The 20,393-nt window shown below is 38.8% G+C and overlaps 1 protein-coding gene across 8 annotated transcripts in view; it reads left to right on the top strand.

Annotated features, from left to right (window-relative positions):
• Positions 1-20,393, top strand: part of LOC129727894 (chitin synthase chs-2) — a 91,523-nt gene that overhangs the window by 47,570 nt on the left and 23,560 nt on the right. For all 8 annotated transcript variants that reach the window (XM_055686155.1, XM_055686154.1, XM_055686153.1 and 5 more), the window contains exon 3: positions 1,908-2,028. In XM_055686155.1, the coding sequence (XP_055542130.1) occupies positions 1,925-2,028 (104 nt within the window). In that variant the 5' untranslated portion in view covers positions 1,908-1,924. The remainder of the gene's footprint in view (positions 1-1,907; positions 2,029-20,393) is intronic.

Raw genomic sequence — 20,393 nt, 5'->3', positions numbered from 1 at the left:
TCCTCAATATTTTTTTACATGAAAAGTTGATTTTGTTTGATTCTCTTTGTTTTCTAGATCCGTTCGTTTTCACATTCATTGATTCTCCAATTTCATTCTTTCCATTTCATTCTTATTTATTTCTGGTAACCGTATTCTTCTAGTCACTTTTTCGGTTATTGTTTTTTTTTGGTTCCTGCGTATCTTATTTATTCCATTTCTACATTTTTTTATTCTTGCAGTCTATTATTTTTTCAATTTTTCAGCGCTTTATCAGTACCATGCTTCTATTTTTCTTTAAAAAATATGACCTATAATTAGGAGATTGCTGGATTATAATTAAAGAGACTGTTTGGAGGTTGCTAGTTGGTTCAGATGAAAAAAAAACTAAGTAAATTCGATTTAAGACCTAAACTAGACTACCACAACATGATCTACCACTACTCTCTCCCACTCTACGAGAACATTTCAAGCCAAAAGGTACAATTGATTTGGAAAATATCGCCAAGGGGTACGCGGACAAAAAAAAGGTTGAGAACTGCTATCCTACATGATCGACGAATGATCTCTTCTACACTAAATAATAGCCATTATAAATTGTGACTTTTCAAGACGACGACGTTGTAGTTTTGTAGTTTATTTAACGCTTAGTTTGTCTTCACCATCGAAAAAAAGAAACGTTATCGCTATAATTGGCCAATAACTTATAGAATACCAAGTCACTTGTTTAGAATCGATATTATGCGAAGTCGGCATTATGAGGGCATTACAAACAAACTTGTCCGCCATTCAACGAGAAGCCCACGGCTGCAGACAATTGTCTTAGGCAAACCCAAATCGGCCCACCGTTACAAACATTTGTCGAAATATTTATTTCAATTGTTCCAGCCGGATACCGCGCATCTTCGGAAGCCCCCCCTGCACGATCTTGGTCCATTAAAGTTCAAGTTTACCCTGCCGGCAGCTTCCAAGTAACGAACGAGAAAAAAAACAGTCCACTCTTACAAACAAAAGGGGCCGGTAGCAGCCACGACACAGCCACTGGTATATACTATAAGATACACATTTATACACTCCTAATCGTTAGACAATGTGGCATTTTACTTGAATAAAAGTGTAGGTATAAGCGAAGCGAAGTGCTGTCGAATCTGAAATCGGAATGCTGGCAGCTTACGGCGGCCTCGCTAACTAGCGTTCTGCTGGCTGCTGGAAGGAGGAAGCATCAAATTTTTCCGCACGCTGTGAGGGACAATTGCTCGAATTGCCGCGGCTACTTCCTTGAGACTCAATTCGATTGAGAATTGGAGTTACTCTTGTACAAATTGCTCCTATGTTTAAGACAATGTTGTTTGATTACAGTTCTTTTTTTGTTTTTTGATAGTGAAATGCCAATGATCTAGTAATAGTTATTCTTAGCTAGAGTGCAAATATACTTCTGTGTTCTACTTTCGGCTCATGGATCTTGTCCATTATAGTCCGCTGACCACCAGTCTTTGCCCAAACGGTCAAATGAGAATTATCGCAAAGAACGAGCAAACGGGTTTGTGTGTGGGACGAAACTATATTAAGGTGTAGGCTGAAGGGGCTAATAACCTGGGTGTAGGCTTCTTAAAGACTACTGATTTGTAACAGTAGGTACACTAGTTCATTGATGTGTGAAACAGAATTGAAGATTTATGAGATTAAAAACCTTTCCTTAGTCGAATGCTTTTTGTTGCTATTAATAAACTGTACTTTTGGAAAATTATACTTTTATAAATGTAATAAAAATGCTAAACACTAAAAAAATATTCCCATCATTTTCTTGAGCAAAAAGGTATAAAACCCCTTCAAATCGATTTTCAACAGTGTGACAGAAATGAAAACTGGAATACGTAATAATGTTAAACACTCTAATACAATTCATACTTGTTTTTCTTCTATTGCAGAGGCGTTTGCCAAGAGGATGTCTGCTATCAGACATCGACCTCTGGCAACACAGAACGAGAGCGATGATAACTTTTCGGATGATGAAAGTACCCCCCTAACCCAGGACATTTATGGCGGAAGGTAAGAATTAGTGTATTGACATTTTTTAAGCAGGGAAGCTTAGTCATACTCTACCTAGGCGGCTTTCATAGTCGTTGCTAGTCGACGTATTTAGCCTCCTTTCAACCCCATTAAAAACGACCTTAGTGCCTTTCTACATATATTCAGACGGAAATAGCTGCACAGCACAAATCCACCCGCCTTTACTTGCTATCGGTATTAAACAATTATACTAGATATAACACTATTACATTACGCACACCGTCGCTTGCGCCCGTTAGGCATATGAATCGGCCATAAATAAATATGTAGGGAACCTATCATTTTTGTGCCCTAATGGTTGTTTTGGATCGAATCGCTACGAGAGTGATGTTGAAGGAATAAATTACTGTTTTATTAGCAAACCGGTTTAAATTGGCACCACGCGCCCGTGTTTAGAGATTGTGCATAGTAATGCCCAGTACGAGTGTTTGGTGTCCACTAACCAGAGTGGTGACAAAGTGCTTTTTGCAGCGGTTTATCCGTTATCGTCCCTTGCTGCCAACAAACCTTGGCAGCTGGGTGTGTGTGAGCAATTGCTCGAGCGTAGCTGTGTGACCTTGGTTCGCTCTGAACCAACCACCTGGACACTACTAGCGGAGAGCCAGAGTCGCGAAGTTGCCTCCTTTCATTTTAGAACTGGTTCTATTATTCGCTTGTTTGTTGCATTATTCATGGCGAAGTCAGAAACTCAGGCTCTGAGTTGGTCTAGAGTTACGACACTGGTCTAACGAGCGAGCCTTCGTATGTTCAATTTCCGGTTGGAGAGAGACTATCATGGTAGTATCAGTAGAATCGTAGCGCTAAACTCACAATTATCCTGTATACAAACAGTTGGCACCAAAGTCTGTGCCTCACAGACAGAAAAGTATCCAGTTCCAATAGCGGAATGATAGCCCCTAGGCTCTACTTCGCTATGTATAATGATCAATTGATACTTGTTTTTTTTTCTATTTTGGTATGTGTTCGGTTCAATTTGTTGGTTTCGAGAATTCCAAAAAAAAAGGATTTATTGCCAGGGCTCGTTTGAATATTTCATTTTATCAAGGCTGCTACACAATATATCTTCAAACATCGCGATCCGATCTAAGCATGATCACCAGCTCACTGACCGCACTGGTGACCCAGATAGTAACACTCTCTCGCAGGCCATTCGGTGCGTTATTTTTATTGTACCTAGATTTGCATAATCCGACGCGTGATCTCTGCCTCCATTTCTGTGTTTGTACGTACGAGCACACTAGCAGCGAGACGTGAGGCGGCAGGCAAATTCACACCTAATTTCTCATTATCCGCCACGAGCACACTGCTTCACGATTAAATTTTACCAGTGCAGCAGCAAAACTACCGCACACTATCTCCGAGGATTGGGCATCGTGTTTGCTTGCGGTGTCCGGCGCTGGCAGGCAGGAAGGTTGGCATTTTACGAGTTCGAAACTGGTCTCTCTACAGCCAGCATTGTGGCACGAACAGTTGAAGTTGGAATTGGTTGCTACTAAGTAACTTTTCCTTGCTCCGTATCTGCAGTGCCAGCGACCGGGAACGTTATTTCGTGAGCTGTACACTGCTTGTTTGAACTGCCCAGGGCATTAATTGCGCAAGAGTGTTGTTATTTATAGTATCCGGAAGCTATTCAGTTTACCTCATTAAATACACTTTTCTGTAAATATTATTGTGTATTTTTCACCACGAAGACGAACCTTTCTGCTCGAAAACAAAATTTCACTGGTACTCTCAATTTCATCCTAATCCGCGTGAAACCATGTCTAAAATTGTTCATCACAATTATATAATTAACAAAATTTAGCCAATTTTTAACCAATCAGACAAATATCCAGCTCAAAACTCTTGCCCTTTTTTTGTGTAGAAAATTCAAAACAGAAAAACAATACCCTCCACAACCTTTCGAAAAACCCGCAACAAAAGAGGCGAATTATGTTACCGCGCTCGGATAATTATTACGTGAGAAATCTGCTGAGCCGTGTAAGAAATCGCTGTCTTTGCTTCTCCATACGTGTCCAAATTTGGATTAATTTGCGCGAGTTTAACTACATATAAAAAAATTATCGCTCAAAGCGCCCCCTATGCACACGTTCGCCGGTAGTCCTAAATTCAGTCCTATATTAACCGATTTCGATTTCGTTGCGGGTTGTGCGTAAGTTTGGTATGCAACAATTAAATAATTAACTAATCTGTGGGTGCGTTGAGCTGTGAGATTTTGATTTTGATTTTTTTAAATTTATCTTTTTCTGATTTACAATGAGGTAAATTTTGTACTCATAACTAGGATAAAGTAATCGTTGGCTAACTAAGTCTTCAATCACGCTACGCTGACGATTTAAAAATTTATCGCATTGTGAAAACTCACCTCGATTGTTATGTACTACAGACGGATATAGATGAGCTACAACGTTGGTGCCTTGAAACGGGATGGAATTAAACATCGAGAAATGTAAATCTATAACATTTTCCCGCCGGCAAACTAAAATCGAGTTCGATTCCTCTGTTGGAGTAAAAACCTTGCAACGCGTTGCTTCTATCCGAGATCTTGGAGTTGTCGTTGATAGTAAACTCAATTTCGACGAGCACATCTCTATCACAACCGCTGAAGCGTCCGCAACACTAGGATTTATTCGACGTACCATCAAAGACTTCAACGACATTTATGCTCTCAAGGTGCTGTTTTGCTCGCTGGTTCGGAGCATTTTAGAACATGCGGTATGCGTGTGGTCGCCAGTTCATACAACGCAAATTATTCGACTAGAGAGAGTCCAGCGTTGCTTTATTCGATTTGCCCTTCGCCACTTGACTTGGTCAGACCCAGCTAACCTGCCCAGTTATGAAAGCCGCTGTAAACTTATCACCTTGGAGACGCTTTATTCTAGACGTACTACTTTGCAGAGGATTTTTGCGTTTGATCTGATTCAGGGGAATCTTGACAGTCCTTCATTGTTATGTAATGTGTCGTTTTATGTTCCTACTCGACGATTTCGTGAGCGTGACTTATTGTTTATTAGACGTCATAGAACTTCCTATGGTTTTAATAATCCTCTGGACGGATGTCTTCGTTCGTTTTACAGTGTCACTAGTATATTCGATTTCAATGTTTCTAAATGTAATTTCAAGAATAAAATTAAGACCTTAGAATAATTTACAGTCTGTGGAACCTCTGTTATAACAAGTTCGAGACGCTGACAAATAAATAAATAAATAAATATAGAATGCAACTACTTTTGCTGTGGATTTCCTTTCCTTTTTTGAATGTTTTGGCATATTCTTAGTTATCAGTTTGAGAGGCTTACATAGAAATAGCAAACATCTATTTTTACAGTAGTTCAGTGTTCTTTGCCGTCGCTGGTTCACATTGCTTCATGTAAAGCAATGTCAACCAGCGTCTGGCCAAATACATGTTTTACAGGCTCAGTGGCGTAGCCAAAGGGGTGGGGAGGTTTAAACCACAGACAAACAGACGTACCACTCCGTACAAAATTCTAAGAAAACTATGGTTTCTACTAACTTGTGCGACACCTGCTGGACATATTCTACAAAAGATAAATTTTCAGCCTTTCTGCTGTTTTGGCAGCACGGCACTGTCAACTGAATTCAAGGGTAAAAAGTACATCAGCGCCACCACCACTGCGACGGGAATATTCCGCAAAACTGAAACTCATTTGAACTGATCGTTATTTTGATCCACGAAAATAAATTTCGTGGTACGTCTGTGTTTGAACCCCCTACCGGAGCCTTTGATCGTCAACTTTTTACAATATTGGGATTTACAAACCGTTCACCGGTATAGGGCCAAACGAATCAGAGATGTCCAGCTTCTTCGGTCTTGGGCAGCCGTTCTCCAGTTACCCCATACACCAGCAGATCGTGCATTTTCTTCCTCCGCACACATCCAACGAGTACGAGGCCTACCACGGAGTCGAAGGCCTTATCCTAATTCTACGCTGAAGATAGTTTTGACGGCTCTCTCTTCAGGAACTCTGGCTACATGTCCAGCCCAATGATGCCTGCACGCTATAATACCTGAGTAACGATCGCTGTAATAGCTAAGTATCGATCGCAGCACTTAACGCTAAAAATCTCAAAGCACTCGTCGATAAGCTTCTTTCAACGCCCCTGCCTAAGTTCGTAAAGGGCCAGAATCAGCGGAAGGATCAGCGTCCTATACAGCGCTAGTTTTGTTGTCAAGGCGCCATTGTGCAATACTTTGTTCATAAACACCCATACTGAGCTTCGATGGGATTAACTAGCTTATCTGAAACATTACCAACGGAGATTAGCATCGATTTTCTCGATCATTCTCCAATTCAAGTTCATCGTAAAAGATGCAGTTTCCAACATAGTTCAATTTCAGTCAGTGTTGGGGCCCCAGAATTTATATGGTTATTGCTACGCACTGATGGTGTTAGTCCTGCTAATCTGTGACATTTGGAACGCTTAAAGGTTTTCATTGTTCAGGCCAGCTTAACGTTTGTTTGGTTGGTTGGCTCTCTGTTTAGCCGGTGCCAGTAAAGCGTTGAGAAATATCACAGTACAAGGGGATATCACCATCGGCGGCTGCAGTTTCCCCCTCTTCGGCTAGTTAGTTGATCCAGACTCTCTTGTTTTATCTAGAAGCCGGTTTGATGCCTTTCTCCATTATATACCAAGCAGTCCCAAATCGTGGTGTGGCCTTTGCTGTACGTTGGAACCATCTTTAGTCCACTCAGTCCACGGCTGCATTTCGCCAGCTCTGCAATCTTCTTAGGGTCTGCTTAACCGACAACCTTATAACATGCCCAGCCCTCCGCAATCAGGCAATCTTTGCAGTGTGAACGATAGATGGCCCCCCAAGCAGCTCCTGAAATTCGTGATTCATTTGCCTTTCCACGGTCCATTTTCCATTTGCTCCAGCTGTCAACTTGGTGCGGGGGCAAATTCTACTAAACTTTCTCGAGAGACCAAAGTATGCGCCATAATACGCCGACGAATTTCTCTGCTGGTATCATTGTCGACAGTTACTAGTGAATTCATCAACCACTTCGATTTCATCACCACCAACTTGAACTCGAGGTGGGAGGATTATCTTCTCTTGAGCCTCGTCTTCGTCTTCGATGCATTAATGACCAGTCCAATTCCTTTGGCTTTGGCTTCAGTCCGGTGCAGGTATCCGCCATCTTTACAAGAGTCCGAGCCACAATGTCAACATCGTCGGAGAAGCCAAACCGTTGAACGGACTGTTGGAATATCGAGCCACTCATATTAATTCCCGCTCTTCTAATCACATCTTACAGTGAAATATTAAACAGTAGGTACGAGAGAGCATCCCTCCAAGCTGGTCTCGAGGTACGATGTTGGCATAACAAGCCAGTCGTCGTAGGTCCAAGTCTCGGCTCGGGAGAGACTGTTAATGTGAGTAGGATCGTAGCGCTATCTCCGCAATTGTCCTATATACTTAACGGTTGACTGCGAAGTCTGTGTATAGTAAACAGAAGGTCGAGTACCGTTCATTGCGCACTTTACCTTTATTTCGACCGATTCGCCTGACGGCTTGTCCGTGGCTACAAGTTGTTTGACGAAAGCCTTCTTAACCTGCTGAGGAAGATTCGGTATATTCCAAGCTGCAATTTGTGTCCGTATTTTGCTCCAAGTCAGACGTTTTTTTTTTTGACCCACCCCTGACATGTAGAACAGACACACGTATTTGGTAGTTACTTAGCGTTATCCAGGGCGCGCTGCGGGGATGCGGAATACTACGCAACCCCATTAAGTTCTACTACTAACCGGAATAATAGAAAAAAGAACTGGCAGATCATTCTGTGCAAAAAAAGTATAATTTTTCCTTTGGTAACTTTTATGTCGCACTCATCGAGTAGAAAAAATAACGACCAACAAATTCTACATATTTACAGCGCAGATGGACTACATATTTGCAGCTGGAAAATGAGGGGAGCTGATAGCCGCAAGGAGTCGGAATTGAATTCCAAATTTCAACATAAAACAGGAAAGACTTATTAAAAAACTTGAAGAAAACATAGAAATGACCCAAAATGCTCCAGAGTTTTGGGAGAAAGAAGTTTATCCTCCCAACAGTCCGGACCTTCATCCTCTGGGCTATTGCCTGTGCGGCATCGTTGAGTGGGATATTAACAGAGCTCTTCACACAGCAATAACTCCACTTAAGTCCAAAATACGAGTTGTGCAATGCAATGAAAACTGAGCAACTGTGTGCCTCCTAGTTGCCAGTTTGAACGACAACATGATCGTGCTCTATATGATTACATAATTTTATTAGTTTTCACAATAAAAAGGAGGTTTTGTTTTTCAGTACAATAGTCAATCGTTCAACCTCGTTCTTGAAAGGCGTAGTTTCGTAGAATCAGCTGTGTAGCATGAAATTCCTTCTGAGAGAGGGGATGGTTTGATGAAACAACGTAAATTTTGAGAATATAGAAGACAGAGGTAGGGTAAAGGAGACAGTAACCTAAATCAATGACTATCATATAACGAAAATGGATTAGAAAAAGAGAAGTTTGGTGTGCTCATGTCACTCACTTTCAATCAGCGATGAAAAAAAAATCGCCACTAGCGATTTTGAATACATATAAAGCAAGCCTAAGGTGCGTTGACATCGTCGTCAGTATGCGAAAAAAAATATCGGTGCTGATGCACTCACTTTGCTTTCCTCTTTACGATTTATTTCTATTCATTAGTGTACATCTGGGAGGGAGAAACGAATATTACACTCAAAACAGAGAAACAAACACATGCCTCGTTTTCTGATAGCGTGTACTATCTTCTTGCTTTAACGCATGCATGACTCAAACGAAGTTTTGAGTTACATCAGGAATATTGAATGTGCACAGACTAATTTTCGAGTCTGTGTTTTTTTTTCAATTTGCCGTTGCACAAAAGTTTTTTCAGAGTTTTGAGCTCGACCGCGATGAAGTGTGTTCGAAATTGTAACCAATGATTATTACTTAAAGCTCATGAAATTTATTATTTTACGTAAAAACAAACCTTAATATTTTGTAAAACGACAACGCATACAAAAACTATTTGCGATGCATATTTTTCCGAGCAACGCGATACCTTCCAGTTATAACAATACTCATCCCAAAAAATGCTGTTTTTTCCTTGGTTCAAATTGACAGTCAATGACAGCTCATTCTGGTTTATTTTGACACTCATACAGCTTCGTATCCGTTTCTCCCTCCCAGATATACCTGTACACCACAACACGTGGTGCTCAATGTGCACAACTCGGTATATGAAGTTATTCGTCTCTGTTACACAGGGCAATCAGATCTTGTTATATTCTTATTCATTTGACTCATGAATATGATTTGGTGTCAGAAAAAGAAAGAAAATGACAGTGCATGCTCTCCTACTCTCGCTTAAACGCTTAAACTTCTCAGAGCTGATGTAGTCTAGTCATGTGTTTGTTTTCTCCCAGAAACCAATGCACCATATCATCATTCCATTATGGGTTGAGAGGATTCAAGTTTAGTCGCGGTCTGTACACTTCATGAAGTGCACATGTGATGAATAAACGACGATTGCATCATATTCGTTACGTTTCCATCACTGCTCTCAATACGGGTTGCTTTGTAGCAGAGATATAAGTGCGGGAGAATGTATAAAAGAGAAAGAATAGGAGAGAACAACGCATAAGATAAGGTGTTTACCTGCTATCATCAGCGATACCGCTCACCGTGCAAGTTGGAAATCGACTTTGTGAATTACTCAATAGTTTTGTCTTCTCGAAAGAAGTCCTCATGCAAACTCCAGTGCAGCAGCTTCTTCCTCAAAGCCAGGTATAGTCCCAAAATTCCATTCCCACAAACAGACAAACATTCGATACGGTCTTCTGTTGGTTGGTCTGGAGAAGTATATCTTTCCGACTTTTCTTTACAAAATAAAGGGCTGGTACTAGACACCTACTTTCCAGTGGGAGAAAAAACGACGTCCGCATGGCAGCGAATTGAGTAGGTAAACACATTTAAAAAAAAATGAGCGGGGGCCTAGTGTGGTTGGTAACGTCTCCGCCAACCACGCTCGACGCCTGGGTTCGAATCCCACCGCCGACATAGGTGTCGATGGTTGTTAGGTGGCGTGGTCCACTCACAACCAACCCAACTGGTCTAGATTCAATCCTAGCCGACACCGGGAGATTTTCTGAGGCGAAAAATCTCTGGGATCACGCCTTCCATCGCATGAGCAAGTAAAGCCGTTGGCGCCGGTCCGTTAATAAACGGGTCGTGAGTTAAGTTCCTGGGTGTGGAGTCGCCTCCCTGGGCGTCGGTGATTGGCCACAACAGTGACGGAACTAGACCGACGGAAAATAAGCGAGAATAAAAAAAAATATATATTAAAAAAAGTACAGAGGATAGGAAAACAAATCGGAAAGAAGAATTGTTCTCTCCTAGGTTTCAGTAGGTTAGGTTTCAGTAGAATTATTTAATAAAATCCATTTAGGCGACATTCATAATTTACGTATCGAAAATAAAACATTTTTTGGACCCCCACCCCCTGAATTGTAATGAAACGTAACGCCAACACCTCCCCCTCACCCCATTAAAATTCCTGAACGCGGTAGAAGAATTTGCTTGATAAAAATATTCGTTTTTGGAGAGTCTCTCCAGAGTTTTTGTGTTACGTAACGTTGATCTTACCTCCCCCTCTCCCCTATGTAACATATCGACAACGCCCCCCTATGAGCGTTACGTAATTTATGGATGCCGCCTTAGACCCGAACTTAACTTAGCCCTTGTGACCGGACTTCCGGAAATTAGCCCACAAAGCGGTCAACTTTTCGACTGATAAAAAAATGAAATTTGTCAATATCGAATTTTTTTTATTAATACCAAATGTCTTAAAAATGCATGAAACGAGTTCTGGTGTTATTCCGAGAAAAAATCAATCGACTTTCTGAGATTAGGAAATTTTTTAAGTTGAAAGACAGAAAGTTAATTTTTTCTATCTCTTGAGAAACTGAAATATCAAAGTTCCAGGTATTGTTAAGAAAAAGATTTATTTCGTCAATTTTTGCCCGATTGAGCTCGATCGACTAGACGAAGCTTTCAAAACTCTATGTAGTGCTAAATAAAATTTGAACGTCAACTTTTTCCAATAAATTCCATCAGCACCATAATAAGCAGTAATGCGGAACCCTAAAAATGAGGTAGGTTTTTATAAACAACATGATTTTATGCCACTGCGTAAAATCATGTTGTTTATTAAAACCTACACTCAATAGATACTCTAAAATCAACACTTTAATGACTGATCCCAGTACATATAACTATTTAATAATTTAATTTAGGTTTATCATTCAATGGCCAAGTAATGGAAATGGTTTCTCCATTTCGAGTCACTGTTCCCGATCTGATCCTGGATGAGATTACGGCGCTAGAATCGTTCTTACTTAGAACTAAATTGTTATTTAGTATTTTGAAACGCTATTTTTTAGAAAATTTGAAATTACTGCATTATAACATACGGGAATTGTGGGTAAAATGAACAGGGGTGGTAAAATAGGCACTTGTTTAAATCTCGACTATTACGCTGAAAAATAGTACAAACTTTTTGGCACCTTACCTTAGAAGCATTAGAAGCTATTTGAGACAAAGTATGTGACATGAAACAGTCAAGCTGTCGAAATAAAAAACAAAAACAAAAGACACGTGTACAATCGTGGTGGTGATGTAATTTTTGGCCTACAAGAAACAAGTTTTTTTATGTAGAATAGTTTTTAATAACGGTTTTTCTGCAAATATCTGTACTTAGACTACTAACCAGCAGAAATCACCAAAGGTTAGTAATTGGTTTAATGATTTTCTCGATATATTTAAGTATTTTCAAAAATGTGTACTGTGCGGGTAAAATGAACAGCCAATAGAAATGGTGAAAAAACTGTGTTAATTTCCATTTAAAATTCTTGATTAGTGTTCGACATCGGACCGGGTAGGGTCCGGTGAAAGTCCGGTCCGGTCCGGTCCGAAGTCCGATCGGACCGGAACCTTCAAAGTCCGATTTTTTTTCCGGACCGGACCGGAACGAAGCCATCCGGACTTCGGAACGGACCGGGTAATGCTTTCCGGACCCCGGACATTTTCGGTGAAAAAAAAATTATTTAATTTAGGTCATAGAACGCAGCAAGTTTCTCATCCTTTTTGATTTTCTTCGCTGCTTTTATTAAAAGTCAACCCATATAGCCTTGCTCGCCTTTCTAACCTGTAATATATGCTTTAATTGATCACATGGTTCTTATTAAATTAGAAAGACATTGATTGTTACATTTTTTTCTGCTATTTCAATTTTGCTCCTGCTATCACTTCGAAACTAGTGAACAACTGATAAACACGCACAACTTGTACTGAGTTTGTGCTTAATTCAAGGCCGGGAATTCGAAACTGAACCGGGAAAAGCGGGAAACTTATCATGTCCATTGTTAACATTATTTTTCATTTACACATGCTTGGGATCTGTTGTATTAAGTCAACGCACTATACATTTTCTGCCATCTCACAAACACTGGAAGGCTCAAGGAACCATTTAGTTGGTCTCGAGGTAAGGGGCTGGAGTAACAAGCCAGTAGTCATTCGTTAGAATCTCGGCTAAGAGAGATGACCGTTAGAGTCAATAGGATCCTAGCGTTAGTCCCGCAATTGTTCTGTACACTAACAGTTGGCTGCGATTGTTTTTCTCTAATTTGTCTCCCTTCTCATTCGCACTGATTAGGGCTTCAACAGTAAGTGGCGATCAAACATCAAAACAACCACTACTTTACAGTATCAACGTCTAATGTCATTTATGGCTGAGTTTGTTTCAAAGTTATGTACCGAATTCTTCACAATTGATGTAAAAATACTCTTTAAAAAGAAACAAGATGTGAATCTTGGGTTACAAATCGCCAACAAAAACCTACAAAGCCCAGGAAAGGTAAAAACTTCAAATTACTAAAAAATATTTTGAAGGCCAGAGAAGTCAAGAATGATTCCAATAAAATTTTATATGTTAACTTGAAATAGCCAAAAATTTAACTATGATAAAAAAATATTTTAAACCTGAAACAACCACGCAGGATCTGGGTTCAAATCCCAACGCCACGGTGTCGATGGTTGTGTGGTGACGTTATCCACTCACAATCAACCAAAACTGATCTAGATTCAATCCTCCGGAGATTTTCTGAGGCGAAAAATCTCTGGGTTCTTCTATCGCATGGGAAAGTGAAGCCGTTGGCACCGGTCCGTTAATCAACGGATCATTAATTGAGATTCTAGTTGAAGTCGCCTCCCCGGGTATCGGTGATTGACATAATAGTGGCAGAAATAGACCATCAGGAAATAAGCAAAAATAAAACAATCGTAACCTAACCCATTCCCGGGTGTATGATGCCATATGGCATTACCTGACATTCAAACTTTGATTTGAGTTCAACATTTATACTAGAAAATTTACACGAGGAAACTATTCAGCATCGTTAGAGAATAGATTGATGCTTAATATGCAAAACGGTTTATGTTAATTATGCACATAGTTGATTAGTAATAAGAGATTAAAGTTCATTGTTTGAGGTAAAAACTGATTTTTCTCCATCGGTAATCGGTTAAGCTTAAATCCGCTTGAGAAAATGTCTTGAGGTCAGAAATTTCAGAAATTGATTTTAAAGAGTTTGCGTTTCAAAAACCGAATGCAACGAAAATAATTTAAAATTTAATTCAAAGTTTATTGAATAGTATTCTAGAGGCTTAAAATGCAGAGCCTGTCTATGTTTTTTCTCAAATTGCTTGCATACTCCTCTAAAATCAGAAAGACATATTTTTCAAATAAAAAAGGCAAAACTATAAGGGCCATTGTGGAAATCATTCGCCTAAAAAAACCTGGAACAATACCACGTAAGGATAACAATAGTATAAAATTAGTCATTTCTATATTGTCAAGACAATAATTGAGCCTCAAGAGATCCTTAAGAAAACGGAAAAATATTTTGAACGACAGAAATACACACAGTAGTTCATAATTCAGCTCACAATTGCCATGAAACGTTTATAGAGACTATAAAAAGACAAAAGATATGTTCAAATGTATCTAAAGTTCTCGATAAAAGTCAGCAATCAGATTTTAATTTAAAACCAGAAATGCACCATAAATATGAAAAGAATTCAATGATATTATAAAAGTAATAAATTCAATTTTTCAAAATAGATTTTTGTTGAAAATTCTGAAATCTAGAACGCGGAATCAGAAAACACAAACCAATCTTCTTATTTAGTTCAAAAAGGCAAAAATTGTTTCTAAGTAGCAATAAAATTAAATTGATTTAAATCTGAAATTTCAAATAGATTTTTGTTGGAAATTCTGAAATTTAGAGCGCGGATTCAGAAAAAAAAAACAAAACAATCTTCTTATTTAGTTCAAAAAGGCAAAAATTGTTGCTAAGTAGCAATAAAATTGAATTGAAGCCTGAAAGAAACTGATAATATCAAATTAAAATCAATTTCAAAACTGAAGTGTGTGAACACTAGGGAATGGGTAATAATAAGGTTGAAAACGCAAAAAAATATTCTTTATATTTATATTTATTCTTGAACAAATTTAAAATTGCCAGAATCGGCTATTATTGCAGATTCAGGCAAGGCGAAAAACTATCTCGATTCGAGGTCAAAAAAATATGTTCTAATTATTTCAAATACTCTGAAAAATAACAAGAATGTTTCCTCTCATCAACTAAAAATGACTATGAACAAGTTATCAGGAAACAAAATAATAATAAAAAAATTTTAAAGTCAATTCAATAAAAAAATTTAAAGTCAATTGAATTTAAAAATTAGGGTTTGAAAGAGAAAATGAACTCAGAATTGGAAATTTAGCTGAAAAAATTGCTAAATTTTAGTCTGACGAGAAATCAGAAGAAGAAACTCTAGAAAAGATTCCAAATTGAATTTAAAAAAATCCACAATCATATTTGAAATTCAATTTAGAATTAGTGGAAAATGAATTTTTATATTTTATTTTTAAATAAGCACTTTGAATAAGCCCAAAATCCGTAACAAAGCTTAAAAACAATTATTGAAATTTCACAAGGCTTGATGATAGAAAATGATTTGAAAGATTTGTAGTTTCCGAAGCTCCACAGCAGCCAAAACAACTTTGAACTAAATTCCAAATTTGTAAAAATATATATTAAAGGTTTGAAAAAGCAGAAACCAGTCCTACAAGACGCAGAAAATCTCAACCGGAGAGTGCAGAAAGTTACAAATTTTGCTTTAGTTAAACAGTTTAATTAAACCAGTAATTATTTACGTATGTCTAAAATGACAGAAAATTGTTCTAAAAAACGGTTCAAAATAAATAAAAAATTTATGTGAAAATATTCTGAAACATGAAGCACAAATTGATTCTAAATTATATCCTGATTTTAGCTGAGTGAAATAATGAAAATCTCAGCCATGAAAAGTCCAAACAATCAACAGCAAATACATGTTGGCCGAAGAAAATTATTTTGTCAATAAATAAACGTGGTTGAACTTATAGATTTATGCGTTTTAAAACCGGATAAAACATCTATTTCTAACCGGGAAAAAAACCGGGAATTTGAAATTGGAAATCTCCTGGCCACCCTGTTAATTGAATGCCATCAGCTAAATTGGTGGAGAGTGAGTTACAAAATACATAATTTTTGTTTCAATTATGGTGTTGTTTATTTTCTCTTCATCATTCAGGACAATTCTGAAAAATTTCCGAACCTGTCGTTAATGGCAAGAGACGTCTTGTGTGTTTCTGCATCGAGTGTTCCACTCGAAAATAAATTTTCTTCGGGACGGGTCTTCGTCACATCACGCATAAACAGACTAAGTAGAAAAAGAATTCGGCAGCTACTTTTACTAAAATATTGGCTTAAATAAATGTTCCAAAACTAGGAAAATTGTAGAGCCAGCCTTTTTTGTTACTACACTCCAAATTTTTCAATTAGAAAAAAAATATAATAAAAACATAGAAAAACAAATTGCGAAACTTAGTTCGTATTGTATTGATTTAGTCAAACATTTTTCAACATGCATAAATAATATTTTTTTCACTAAAATAACGCTCTCGAAAAAAATGGCAACTTTTGTTCCCGGACTTCGGACCGGACTCCGGACCGGAACCGGAACGAAGCCAATCGGACCGGACCCAAATCGGACCGGAACGAGCTAGTTCCGATTTTTTACCGGACCGGACCGGACCGGAACGCGGACCCAACGTTTTCGTTCCGATGTCGAACACTATTCTTGATGCTTTGTGTTTATTTCAGAAAAAATTAAAGGTAAAGTTGGACCGATGAACAGATGACCGTGGCTAAACGTGCCGTTGAATGCGGAATGTCCGTATAACAAACTCCCACCATTTCTTAGTTTCTTGCTGATACGGTCATACATTGTTATTAATTCTATGATAAACGGTGAAAATTAAACTGTTGGTGAATGCATGAGTGTGTCACGTGTTGTGGAACAACATTTTACTATCTGTAATGCGATAATTAACTTTCACGCCCAAGGTGTGCATTTTACCACCTCCCTATGTCCATTTTACCCCCAAAAAACTGCTTTTAAAAAAGCTTATGAAAACTTCGAAAAATACTATATTTGAGTACTTTTTCTTATTTTTTGTATAAACCATTAGTGGCTCAATTAACGTGTGCGATCGACTCATGGTTTTAGAGTTAAATTGTGGAGGAAATTGAGAATTGGTTTAGGGTGTCCATTTTATCACGCCTTCCCTTTAACCTTTATGGTAATGCAAGGTGTAATCTTATACTTCCATTAATTTTGTTTTCATGCGAGTATCCTACGCAAATAAAACCTAATGCCTTTAATCAGCACAGTACATAAAAAAACGTTTAGCTATATACAATATCGCATTCGGTCTCGACTGACCTTCTAAACGCTCTGATAAGTCATAAACACGTTCGAAAATAGAAGCCCACCATGACTGTGACCCATACCGAATTTTATAACATTACAATCCCCAAAAAATCGCTACCGTATGTTAGCAACCTAAACAAACCTACACCTGAAACAGCAGCCAGAGCGCACGTACGGAAATATTAAACTTCGTTGTCCGTTCCAACAGTGCCGTTTATCGCGCAAATTTCCGTTACGGTCATAGACGGTACGCGAAATCGTCCGTTTTTTCATGTTTTTGCGTCACCACCACCCGCTCACTCATCCGTGCCACACCACAGCCGGACGCCTATCGGTTGGTGCTACCTCAAAATTTACAAAGTCAACAATCAACAATCAGCCGCAAAAACAACCAGCGGCAGCGGCAACAGTCGGTAAACATTCGCTCAAGAGGTATCGGTGTTTAACACCGATTTTATTTTTTTCTTACTGAAAGTAGTCTGACTATGCGTGGTTTCGATTTTTCAAGACTCCTGCGAGGAACGTGCAAAAATCGCATCACCACTCTCACTCTCGTACGCGCGGTACTGGCCTAATGGTTTAACGAGTTGTTCGAGCGTTGTTCTTCTCGCAATTAGGCTCAACAAGTTCGCGGAAAAAATGCTTTTGTGTATACCAAGTGAGTAATAAAATCGAACATCCTAATAGCAAATGCTCGCGAAGAAGCCCCGCCGAAGAAATTTCTTTCCGATCAGTTCAGTCCAGTGAACGGATTGAGCGCGGCAGGCAGTCCATCGTGGTCAGTGTCAGCTTTTATTGTCTATCTCGGAAGGATTTAATTAGTTTCCACCCATGATCGGGAATAATTTTTAATCGATACAAAGCGTGACCAAGTGACTAGATGGTTACTGGTGTCAGTGTCCCTGAAGCACGTGGGTTGTGATGTGTGATCGAAGAACCAGTGATGTATCGAAGAGTTAGTGCACCAGCCTTGGGCCCTATGGCCGAACTAGACGACGACGAAGATATTGTGTTTGATCCCAATGGAGGGATTGATGCACGCCGAAGAGCCCTCGAGACGGCAGAAGGGGTTATCGGGCGGCCACCCCACTCCCTTGGGAACTACATGGGCTACAAAAGTCACTACTACTGTCGAGTCGCAAACGATGACGACGAGGAGGAGTATCTAATGTAATTATCTAATGTTGCAACTTCGGGTGAACTTGAGGGTTTATTAACACATGCGTTAGGTCAGACTGTGCCTCCGAACAGTTTGCCGGGTGGATCTGGTGGATTATGGTAGCCCATTGTTGGTATCTGCAAGGTTACGAACTATGCAACTTTCACTCCCATTGTAGTCGGTTATGTTGCAAAATCCGTTCAATCGTTCGAGGTGTTGGAACGAATGGTATTCACATCGTCACGGTTTCCAACCCATCGTAGTTACAATAGTGCGGTTCAAGCTAGCAATTACACACGTCGGTGGTCCGTTCATTTTTTTTTTGTTTTTTGCATGTTTACATCATTATTGTTTTAATATAATCCTCTGCCGGTAAGTCTCTTTCAACAGCGAAGCATACATGTTGCAGACGTGAAAGTGTCATCATCCAAATCGAACGCTAGAGTGGATACTCTCACGACTCGATTTAATTTATTGATGGTACCTGATGAATGAATGTTGTTGAAAAAGTTTACCTATATTTACTGATGAGAGCTTTCAACGAAGTGAAATATGTATATTGAAAAATACTTTCCAAATTAATAATCAACATCGGATCGAGTGGAGTCCGGAAAGTTCGTTCCGAAATCCCAGAGTTTGATAGGAACGGAATCTTCAGGTTCCGTTTTTTTACTTCACCGGAACGCAACTGTATGCAATCACTTCTAACGTCTATGATGAAATTTAATTGAGCAGATCGAACCAAAACGTAAACGGACTTAGGGGTTGTTCTAATTTACGACCGGAAAGAACCAGTTCTGATGTTATTCAATATTTGAAAACAGTACTAGACCCGTGTTTTACTCATAAAGTTGTAACCCATCCAAAAGGTATTTCCCGAAAGTTTACTTATTATCAAGTCTCTTCTCTCTTCGATAAAGTTATAGTATTGCTTAAGGACTTCAAGTTCGGCATACAAATTTGTTCAAAAATATGCTTATTAAATGAACTATCAGCTTGTGAAAAATATGAGCGTGAGTGATAATTTAAATCCTTGAGTGTAATAATTTATAAAAGTCACCAATCGAGGCAAAATGCACCCTTGCTGCGGTAAAATGCACTGCAACAAATGGGCAAGAAGCACCATGCAAATGAGGTAAAATGCACCCCGTCCACGTTATGCCCCGAATGTAACAAAAGAATGTTTCTAGTTACATAACGGTAATTGTCATTGAAACTTACCGATATTTATCAGAAATATGTTGCTCGACATATATTCGATGCAATGCCACGATTCGCTGTTGGAAAACAACTATTGAAGAGCTGAAAACACTTAATTCAGTTGAGAAAAAAAACTAGAGCATATGCAACAAAAACTTTTTGTGTATTTATTTACATTTTCTGTAGTACTGCCAAATCGACAGGAAGACTATAGAAAACATTCATTCAAATAATAGAATTATTATTTTGTTATTGAATTGTTTCTTAATTGTAAATCAGAGGGTGTGCATCTTGCATCAACGGTGCTTATTACCCCAGTTACCCCTATAGCGTATCGTTCCTAAACTATGCAGCCAACAGGAAAGGAACTGTAAGAGGTTTGTTCCCAAAACACCACTAAAGGAGGCGGACAGTCTTAATTATTTAATTTTTCCGTATGGTTTGATATCGTTTCATCAATTCTAAATCATTTTCTCTATTTCTGATTAACCGTTTAAGAGGTTATAGGTGTGGTGGACTGCAAATAGTTGGAACATTTGAAAACCTTCAAAATGCTTATGTCATAGAAATATTACTGTCGATAAAAAAATAATCCTAATTCATTCTTGAGATAAAAAGCGTTCTTTGTCATTAACAGTGTAATTATACATGCCTGGCGAGGTCTATCCTGTATCCTCATTCAACTGTGTGTGAGTTTTTTTCTTCTGGAATTTAACGTGAGGGAAGTGCCTTCGGTAAAATTGTGCTACTACTTAAGGGCTTCAAGTTTGTCACAACTAAAATATGCTACCGGCTTCCAAAAAAATGATTCCAAGTTATGCGGATTGTAAACCCTTAGCTTTAAATACTTTCTAAAGACGTTTCGGCATGTTCATTATTAAATTCTTCAGATGCTATGGGTTAATTTTCTCTAATGCTGTGACTAGAATTACCAACAGATTTTCGATTGGGTTGGAATCTGGACTTTGTGCAGGCCATTCCAGAACGTTCATCCGCTTAAAGCTAAAAAAAAAACCTTCGTTTTCTTGGCAAAGTCTTTAAAATCCTTCCCATGTTAGAAGACGGAGTCCCCGTCACAATGAGTTTACGAA

This window comes from Wyeomyia smithii, chromosome 3, assembly GCF_029784165.1.
Source record: "Wyeomyia smithii strain HCP4-BCI-WySm-NY-G18 chromosome 3, ASM2978416v1, whole genome shotgun sequence".
Lineage (NCBI taxonomy): Eukaryota > Metazoa > Arthropoda > Insecta > Diptera > Culicidae > Wyeomyia > Wyeomyia smithii.
Note: the sequence above shows the minus strand (reverse complement) of the source record. Positions and strands in the feature narration are given on the sequence as shown.